Below are 10,903 nucleotides of genomic sequence, written 5' to 3' on the forward strand. Positions count from 1 at the left end.
GAAAGCATAAGCTAGAAAATCTAATTGCCAACACTTCTAAAGTAACACTAATAAGCAGTTTGGAACATGTCAGTATATGGTAGGACTTATGTGCAGAACTAGGAGTCTGGTTAATCAACATATAACAGTAATTGAATACTGTAATCTACAATCATGCCCATTGGGAATTTTAAAAGTATTTATTCTTTAATACAACACAATAACTTTCCCTGGTAACTTGGGGGGGAAAAAACAACAAAAACCCAAAACTAAATTACATTTATTTTCATAAAAAGTACTACTATCAATTGTAAAAACAAATTTACCTCCTTTGAGTCATCTATTCTTTCAAAATAAACAAAAGCAAATCCTCGGGACCGTCCAGTTCGCTGATCGTAAACCACATTAACACCACTCAATGGTCCATATCGAGAGAATACTTCACGAAGATCTCTCTCTGTTGTGTACAAACTGAGGCCAAATACTCCAAGACAAGTGTTAGGATCCGGATTTGCCTATTGAACAAAGGTTGTTTAAATGTGATTAAAAATACATGCACAGATTTTGCTTAGATCTCATCTAACATAACAGCATATGGTTTTCAGTAAGTTGGAAACACTAAAAGATAATGAATGCAGTACACTTAACACTTGCCTTCTACGGAATTATACTTGAATAAAAATGTTCTTACTCTAGTATCTATTCCTTAGCAATCTCATGTTTAAAAATGTAACCTAAGGAAAGAGTTCCTCTTCAATTTAGCTATACACATCTATTTCAGTTATACTAATACAAAGGCCTTCAATTATGTGGATCATAAATTATAGATAACATTGAGAATGGGAATCTCAGAACATTTACTTAATTATGCCTAATGGAAAAAAAGATTGATTTTTGTCAAGATTTCATTTTACTTGGGTTCACAATCAATACCGATGGAAGCAGCAATGGGGAAAAAAAAATCAAGCAACACATTGCCTTAGGCAAGCCTATTGCAAAAGGCCTCTTTTCAAAAATTTTCAGAAGCAAAAATGTCTCTTTTGAAGACTAGGGTGAGACTGACCAAAGTCATGGTATTTTCCATCTCTTAATACGCATGTGAAAACTGGCGAATGAATAAGGAAGATCAGAGAAGAATTAATGCATTTGAATTATGTTGTTGGCAAAGAACAATGCATAGATGAGATTAAAAAAAAAAGCTGCACAATAACACCCGCTGAATTTTCCAATGCTGTTAAAAAAACAAACAAAACCCAACCACCTTATCACCTTCAAAGTAATCCCCATTACACTTAATACATTTGTCTAATCTGTGATTCCATTCTTGGAAACATTTTTCAAACTCATCTGTTTGGATGGCTGTCAGCACCACCCCCTCATTTTTGTCTTCACCCCTTCTACAATGTCATATCGCTGTCCTTTCTTACCCCTTTTCTTGGATCATTTTATTGAGGGCTCTTACAATTCTTATTACAATCCATACATCAATTTTATCAGGCATATTTGTACATATGTTGCCACCCTTTTCTAGACAGTAACTTTTCTTGTCCCTCTTCATTCGCGGAAACAAAAAGAAGTCATATGGAGCAAGGTCAGGTGAGTAAGGTGTGTGGGGTAACAGAAACATGCTGTTTTTGCAAAAAACTGGTGCACTAAAATGGCTGCATGAACAGGTGTATCGTTGTAGTGGCAAAACTAGTTCCCTGTCTGCTACAAATCAAGCCTTTTCGGTTGAACACTTAACACAATTTTTTCAGAACTTCTAAATAGAAAGCTTGGTTAACAGTATGACCTGATGGAATAAACTCCAAATGCACAGAGAGTCCACATTTTCATCCATTCAGGAAGTTGATGTATGTCCAGAAAGGTTTGTGATCAAATGACATTTCACCTTTTTTGAAAGGAGAAAACCACTCATACACATGAGTTTTCCCCATAGTGCTGTCCTTGTGAGCTAGCTCAAAATCACAACAGTTTTTGCAGCATTTTCCCCCATGCAGGAAACACATTTTTTCAACTGCATGCTGTTCTCTTAAATTGGCCACCCCCCAAAAACGAGGCTGGAGTGAAAATGCCTTTACGAAAAAATTCACTGTCACCAGAAAACCTTCCCAGGGGACACCACTGCATGCACTTGCTTGATGCCTGCCTAGTGGAGCTTTTTCCTGTTTTGTGTTTGTTTGTTTGTTTGTTTACTCCCTCATATGCCATGGATTGCAGAACAAAATAAATAAATCTGTCTCGAAAGAAAAGGCAGAATGCTCTCTTTGTTTTGCCTCACATACTTTGGACATGTTATCAGGAGGGTGAGCAAAAAAGAGGAAGATATTCAATGAGATGGACTGACTGACATTTTTACATGTGGCTGCAAAAACACGTTCAAACTGCAACAATCGCAAAGATGGTTTAGTGATCCATTGCACATAAAATCACTATGAGCTGGAACTTAATAACATCAACAATGTATTTCTGATCTGTTTTGTACACCTAAAGAATTGCACTTAACCTACTTTCATGTGCAATTCACTAATTAGACTCCATATCCATTTTTCTGTTATTCATCTGACAATGTTCCCAATCATCCTTAAAATGTGAACGTACACTAAATTTCAGAACATCACAATGGCAGACTCCTAAGTAAGTGATTTGGTATTATGTGGAAGAAACATAACAGCAGTCAAAGTAGTCACTCTAGAGCCACACAATTTGACTGAATTAGTTTTTCGTCTTTCCTTGTTTTCCTTTCTACTAAAGAACAATTCTGAATGTTCTCTTACACTTAAAAGTGTAATTTTACTTACACATAAAAGTGTAATTTTAATTCTTGGACAAATAATTTCATCTTATGCTTTTGTTGTTAATAAATATAAGCAGTTTAATAATTACAACAGTACAGCATTGAAATAATCAACACCAGGCTTATAATAAAAGGTGCCCCTCAGTTGTCATAGATAAAATGTTTGGCATTAACAAAGTCTACAGAAACAGATGCAGTTGTTTAATGTCCAGAATATCAAGATGCATGCATCTTTTTAACTATTCAAAAGTCAAGAAAAGAAAATATAAATATATATATAAACATTAGCTCTATATTCCTTTTGTAATAAGTAGCTCTAATGAATTACACAGGCTTGCAAAGATGGTATCATTTCCGTTTATTTTGAAAAATAAAGCGGTTTTAAAAAATATGTTTCTGGAGAACCACGTCAGCTCTCATAGAAGGTATTACACCATGACTAAACACACAGGAGAGGTGAGATTTCATGAATGTAAAAAACACACACACATCACATACTCTGCTGCCTGTGTGTCTTCTCCGGTTAGACATTGGTGAGTGACTTCGACTTCGGCTCCGTCGGCGTCGGTAGTCTGGTGTGTATGATCTACTTCGAGATCGTCTCCTATGAGAATGAGAGTGGGATCTGGATCGAGTGTAACGTCTATGAGAATGCCTCCTCGATCTCGACCTTTGAAAGAAAAATACAGGTAAACATACGGGAAAAAAAAAAAAAAAGGTACAGATATACATCAACCTGCCTATTCTCAGTTCCACTCACAAGGAAATAGTCCCCCACCCCCTGCCCCGTTTATTCACTTGATCACTACACCACCTTTTCTCCTTGCTACAACCTTTCTATACTCATCATCCCTTTTCACCTACAAGCAAACTAAAGATACAAAACAAAGAAGAACCCCAAACATAAATTGCCACATCCTTTTTGGGCCACTTTTCCCAATATGGTTCTATAGACCCTACATGGTTAAGTATCATTCTTACGTCCCAATCTTTGTTCCACTGCAACCTACCATTTGAATTAATTCAGCAGCTCTCTAAACAACCATGTAATCTGATACTTTCAACACCTTAATTTCTTCAAGCTTTCTACAGCGTCTTACACATCTATCCATTGATATGCCCCTAGATAGATCATCTCCTATTCTGTTCTCAAATGGTCCTCTCTGCCTAGAAATGTCATTAATCCAACAAATTCTTATTAATATTTTTACAACCTATCCTTAATTAACTTAGTGGAAAAAGAACCATACAAAACAAAGGATGCAATAAATGTTATAAATATAAAGGTCTGAGAAGTGTGAGACAACATGGATAAAGGAAAAGAAACCCAATGAGGAAAGCTGTATGCAACAGAGAAGGCTAACAATCAAGCTGAGAAACTTAAATGTAGACATAGGAATAAGAGCAAAGGTTCCTTGATGAGAAGGTATTGAAATGTGTGTATTGAATACAAAATAGTGTTAGTGGCTATAGGCTAAGAATTTGGATTATTTATAAAGCAAGCAATTAACAAGTAAACTACTATGGTGCACCAAGTATGAAGGTTTACGTCCCACCCTCCAAGAATATGAAACAGGATAACCTCTCATTTACCTTACCATTAATTTAAAGAGCCAAAATTAAAAACAAAAAGCATGAATAAATCTAAACGCTGTTATTTCAGATAACAAAATAATTATGGTAAGTAAAACACTAATTTAAAACTTGTCAGGGCCCCTACCTTTTCTTTCTTCTGTTTCATGCCCCTTTGGCAAGCAGACTCTATTCAAAAACATATTTAACGTCTATGCTTCTAGTGAAAAAATTACAGTGACATATCAAACTGTTGGTTTTCAGTTACTTTTAACCTTTTCCCCCGCTCCAGTATTACAAGTTGTTCGTGGTAGTCTCGTTGGCAGCAAGCTCTGTCTGAATCATTGGGAATTTTTCTCTTCTCCAAATTACACCTGTACAGGGCCCATCCCACATGGCCAAAATCTTCAGGTAAAGGATGTAATTGGAATGTTAATCATGAAAAAGCTCCCCAAATCACCATAATTTTCAGTACAACAAATACATGTAAACCTTCTCCACTAAAATACATGCAAGTTTTCCAATGTAAACAATTATCTACTGTGCAGCTCTTGATATTAAAAGTTAAATATTAATTTTCAATTGGCATATTAGTAAAGCACACAAGGTGCCATATATTCAATTTGTACTAATTAACTTATTATAGCCAATAGATTAACCAAATCAAGAGAGGGTCCTGGTTTAGTAAGTCTAGAAGGTACTAAATCCCAAATTCCACAATTTGAGAAAAAGTGCTTCATGATTTTGAGTCTCCAGTGAAATTTCTACACAAAATGCAGTAAAAACACAGAATTTGGTAAGAGTGCTTTTGTCCTGAAAACACAAGGAAAACATTTTCAAAGTGTTATTTTGAATACACTTACCTAGATTTAGATCGTGATCGAGAATGAGATTCGGAGTGTTTGGAAACCCGTGATGGACTACGAGAGCCTGACCTGCTCTCCGATTTTACACGAGCAGGAGTTCCCGTCGGAGATTTTGACTGAGAGCGAGACTCCTAACAAAGAAGACAGTATTACAAATGGCACTGGTCACATAGATGCCTAACACCTAACATTTTAAAGTACCATAATTATTTTATATTGATTGCTCCTGAAAAACAAATGGTTAGGCATCACCCTCCAGAAAAAATTTCAGCTCATTAATAACCCACTGTTAATACTGCTAACTGTCCTCAACAATTCCCTACTTGAACCAGATCATCAAATCTCTATTAACTAAGTAATCATGCAAAATTCATCTACAACTTGATCATACAGACACTGGAACATAAACCATACATTTACTTAACCTAGGACCCATTCATTCTTCCAGATTCTTTTAATTCTACTTCACTCTTGCTTTCTACTTCTCTTCATTCTTCATTGAGTTTTTCATTTTTCATACTTCGCGTATTCTTCCCCAATTCAAACAATTCAAAATAGCCTTAAAAATATTCAAGGGCTTCTATCTGACCAATCTTCTGTTCAAATTTTTCCCCCATTCAATTTTAATTTTCTGATCTTTAATATTTTTCATTAGCCTTCTTTTATCTTGATTAATCTTCCACATTCTTGGAAAAAACTCTTCAATTTCTTCCCGAACATTAACCTTAATGGAAAAAGAACATTTAGTATGTTTAAGCACGTGGGGATTACAAAACTCTGCTGGGGGAGTTCAGAATGTTATCTACCAAATGGAAAAGCCAGCAGGTAAGTGCAAGTAACTAGTTTATTAAAAAACAATTTTATAATGTAAAAAATTGCTCAAAAGTCTAGATTCTAAGAGAATTTACCGAATTTCTCTGAATGTTTTTACCATATTTCTCACCCTCCTCCTCCCCTTTCATATTTCATCCTAGCTCCTAAATTGTAATTTCACCCACCTAAATTATGTTTCGACTGATTTATAATTTAAAGATTTGGGGGATCTTAGGCTTTCACTAAATTCATGCTAAGAAATCAAGATACAGCTAAAGCAAAGCATCCGAGGCTAAAATAGTAGTATAAGCCTATCTAAACTCACATAACAGGACGTGGGCTAAGGTCCAAGATCTTTAAAAACGAGAAAACAACTACGATCCCCTTCTCAATTTTTTTGGTCACTATCTTGGCTCACTCTGATTTAACCAGACAGATAGGATTTGAAGGAAAACAAGCATACTGAAAAAATGAAGAGAAGGATTGCCTGCAAAATCTTGATTTGTGAGTGTGTATTTTTGCAACCATGCCATTTAAAATGCTACACCACCCCAAAAATCCGTACCTTAGACTATATAATCTCACCGTTACTCAGTTTCTTTGCATGTTTTTGCATTTATGTCTACTTATGCTCCCCCCTTCAGTGACCACACAAGTCTTATATTAGAGCCTGGTTTCTTTAAAAGTGATTAAGAACTTGCTTTCAAGAGAAACCTAGACAAATTCTATTTTAAGATAAAAGTGTTTTGTAACAAGGGGAAAAATTGTCTTTCCCATTTTGCAAAGAAATCGGAACTCGTGTTATACTAGTGTGCATAATTAATATTTACTAATACTCATTAGCTATATGTTAATCTAAATCTATATGTTACTCATTAGCTATATGTTAATCTAAATCTAAAACTGTTTTCTTAGTGACGGATATATATTGATATATAAGTACGTTATCTGGTTTCCGTCCATTAAGATTTATTAATCTAAGTAACTATCACGATGCTAGCATTCAACTTTAAACGAATTTTAGAACTTTTCTATTAACAGTTGTACAAATTCCTCTAGACTTAGCCTGTTTGTTCAGATGAAAATAGAACTGAAAATATAGTGCTACTTTTTTGTGGAATACCAACCTTTCTCATGTAGCTACTTACAATGACTCTAGGAGGCATGGAAACTTAGGCTTTTTCTCCTATGATAAACTATCAAAGCAGCATATTCAGTATGAAAAATAAAACAAATCTATGGCCAATGGCTTGCATTAGAAGCCATGGGTTGCTTCTACAAAGTAGATCCTCTGGCATAAAATCTTTTATTACTATCCAAGAGCAGCAGAAGAAATAGAAACTATGAACAATTACAACTCTTGTTAGACATTGTCTATGTATAGTTTTGTTAGTGAACCACTATAATACAAACCTTTAATTTTACTAGGCTATACACCAAAATCATACTAAATCCTCAAATTTGTTCTTAGAATGGTAAAGTCTCTCTCTAATATGAGGAAAGTGTTACGGTCAAAATGCCTCCCCCTCCCCTGCTTGTCTCAGGAATTAATATAAGCAAAATAATTCAGTGGCATCCTAAATATATCCCAATTCCCTTGTACCAATTTGAGGAAAATGTGATTTTTCTTTCAATTGGTTGCTAAAGCAACGCAACAGGACGTCTTTTCAAGAGACACCATCAAACATTTAAAAGCCTTGCTTACCCATGATGCAATCAATATATTCCCTTCTTTGCTATCTAACGCTACCAAACTTCTTGTCCATCTCTTTTAATCTTCAGGGGAATAGGACTCGTCTAATTTTCTCCTGGAATCATTCAAGATTAAGAAACAGTTGTCTTTCAATTCTACCCTGCAAATCCTAGTTTATACTTGGATGTCCTTGCACTTCAACAGCCCTAAGAAAACTGAGCCTTATCTGAAAAAGTAAATCAACTGCCAATAAAATCAACCTAAAGAACGACAAAACATCCAACAGACTTAAAGCCCAGTGTGAACAAACGCTATTTTTTTTCAACCCTGGATTGTCTTTATTATGAAATAATCGCAAAAATTTCAAAGAAATTCATAAAGCCATTCAGAATTTGAAATTTCAATGGAAAAAAAAAAATGCTGGGACGAAGTGGTACCTGCCCTGTTTTCACCAGCTTCCACTTAACCTGCCTCTGATTGAATAACATGCTCCTGAAGCCAACAAGCATTAAAAACAGCTGCTTAGCTGACATGGGCAGAGAATTCAATCAAATTATCTAATGGGTTTTAAAAACCCTCAAAGTAGGCCTACCTTACCTCCTACATCAGTGGTTCTCAATCTTTCTAATTCCGCGACCCTTTAATACAGTTCCTTAAGCTGTGGTGACCCCCAACCATTAAAATGATTTTTGTTGCTGCTTCATAACTGTAATTTTGCTACTGTTATGAATCGGGAGACCCCTGTGAAAGGGTCGTTTGACCCCAAGAGGTTGCGACCCATAGGTTGAGAACAGCTGTCCTACATACAAGAAGCCAAGTAAAGTTCTCACAACTTTTTGTTTGTTGGTGGTGGCTGTAGGATACACCCCAGAAAGAATAAAAAGTACGAGTGTACAAAATACAAGCAGTTCAAGAATCACCATGTACCTACTCATTGTCACAGAACAAGAACAATCCCTCTAGCAAGCACTAATGGTGTGTATTAATATAGCTAGCATTAGGTAGAAAAAAAAACCTATATGCATAGTACTAAGTACTAAAAAGAAACACAAACCAATATATATGCTATATCATAATCCATTCTAATATCAAATCACAGAAAATTCTATAAGCATTTATGCAAACAAAATTTCTCAAAATGTATTTCCCACTACTTCCATAATACCAAGTATAAAAATAAAATTAAATTAAAAAAAGAAAAAGAAATACCAAGTACTTTTAAGTAAATACAAGGAAGTTGACTCCTTTGAGATTTGTAAGAAACCTAAGTGTTCATGCAATCCTTTCATTTCAGTCTGCAGAAACAGCAATTTTTTCTCCTTCCTGTTGGATGTTTAAAGATCTTAGGCTAATAACAAATACTTCCAGTCTCTCAATCCAATAACTGTTATTAATCTCATAAGGAGAAAATACTGCCTGCTCATACCCTGTTTCCCCGAAAATAAGACAGTGTCTTATATTAATTTTTGCTCTCAAAGATGCGCTAGGTCTTATTTTCAGGGGATGTCTTATTTTTTCATGAAGAATACAGTACACATTTATTGTTTTATTAAAAGAGACCTCGCACTTCCAGTCTGCTCTGGGGCCAACAGTGAGCTACACCGCCGCTATGGTCCAGAGTCACAGTAGCTTCAGGGGGCCTTATTTTCGGGGGATGTCTTACTTTCGGGGAAACAGGGTATTAACCATTTAGAAAATGATTTCAGTTTCCTATACTATTACTTGTAAGTTTGCATGTATTTCCTTTCTTTAAGGTCATACTTGTATGTTGAATTTTGAATGAGATTAATGTGGTCTTTATCTGCAAAGGCTTGTAGTAATGTATACTCAACATTTGGATAATTGTGGGAGCTTTCATCTCAAAGAAGTGATTTAGCAATTAACACACATATAATAAATTAGAGCTCATATAAAAACTGTGAAATTACCTGTAAAACGTATGGTCTTTTTGCATAAATTTTAAATATGGCTCATATACTGGTCAGTTTTTATATCTCAATCAATTGAAATGTCCAAATGCTGGCACGAATGTAGCAATTTCAAACGGCGTACAAGTTTATGAGGGGGCATGAAAAGGGCCAGAAAAATGTAAATTTAAAGACAAATGAAAAAATGTCCATGATATTTTTGAAGGCCTTCCCACACCTCATATAAAAACGAAAGTAGTTGGGCTATATTAAAAGCCAGTAATTAAACTAAGCCAAATCAGAAATAAAATACTAAGAACCTGTTCAAACATTCTTCACCTGCAGTCTCACCTTCTGATGTCACGAAACTGTTTTTACTTTTAGTAAGTCAGGCTATAGAGTCACAGGCAAGGAAAATAAGCAGCTATCTCAGTCAGCCAAGTCTAGACACCCAGACTAATGAAAACCATGAGATAACAATGAGGACTCACAATAATACCTGGTAGAACTTTAAAAAGGGACTGGAAACCACATTTCCTTTTCATGGTTTACTTCTCAGTTTATCTATAATGTTTACTAATTATTATCCCCACTTCTCACCTCCACCTGCCTGACTAAATGTGTTAAAGCATAGGAACAAGCAACAATCAGTATTAATTTGTAAAAACCCTAAGGATAGTAATTTGATACTATCAAATAATATCACTGATATTATTAAAGAGTTCTCACACATTCAGACAAATTTTAAAGGAATTTGGTGTTCACAATTTATGGTCATTCCATAATTGTTGTACTATATGTTATACCACAAATGAATAATTTGCTTATTAAAAAAATAAAGCTGAAGACAAAAATTGATGAAGCTGAGTTAAACGGGAACTTAATTTACTTGCATTCTATTATCTTTCATAAAAAGAAATTGAACAAGTCTTATCTGTACTATCAAATTTATTACTTAAAAATTTCACCAACAAGCTTTAAAACCCACAGAGTTTTAGAATTTAAAAAAAAGGAAAAAAGGCTTCCGAGTCACTATACCTTTATCACTAAAGTCAGATTTTGAGGAAAAACCTTTCCCTACATTTCCTCTATTCTCGAACAAAATATACTAACACACACTTTTTAATTTCAAATAGGGCAGTGGCTAAAGGGTTCAGCTGTGAACTGAATGATTTTAAGTTTGACCTCACTAATTGCTCCACGGGAAAAAAAAGAACCACATGGAACACTTAAGAGGCAGTTCTACTGTGTCCTACAGCATTGCTAGGAGTTGGAA

At 35.0% G+C, this 10,903-nt stretch overlaps 1 protein-coding gene across 6 annotated transcripts in view; it reads right to left on the reverse strand.

The window, feature by feature from the left end:
• Positions 1-8,381, reverse strand: part of TRA2A (transformer 2 alpha homolog) — a 17,000-nt gene extending 8,619 nt beyond the window's left edge. For 2 of the 6 annotated variants that reach the window (XM_045288732.1, XM_045288729.1), the window contains exons 1-3: positions 5,212-8,381; positions 3,266-3,380; positions 306-494 (exon numbers count right to left, since the gene is read on the reverse strand). In XM_045288732.1, coding sequence (XP_045144667.1) covers positions 306-494; positions 3,266-3,307 — 231 coding nt within the window. In that variant the 5' untranslated portion in view covers positions 3,308-3,380; positions 5,212-8,381. The other 4 variants (XM_045288730.1, XM_045288734.1, XM_045288733.1 and 1 more) reach the window with 4 other exon arrangements.
• Between the last annotated feature and the right edge of the window lie 2,522 nt (positions 8,382-10,903).

The sequence above is a fragment of the Echinops telfairi genome, unplaced genomic scaffold (assembly GCF_000313985.2).
Source record: "Echinops telfairi isolate 266 unplaced genomic scaffold, ASM31398v2 ScPeMD7_23;HRSCAF=83, whole genome shotgun sequence".
Taxonomy (NCBI): Eukaryota; Metazoa; Chordata; class Mammalia; order Afrosoricida; family Tenrecidae; genus Echinops; species Echinops telfairi.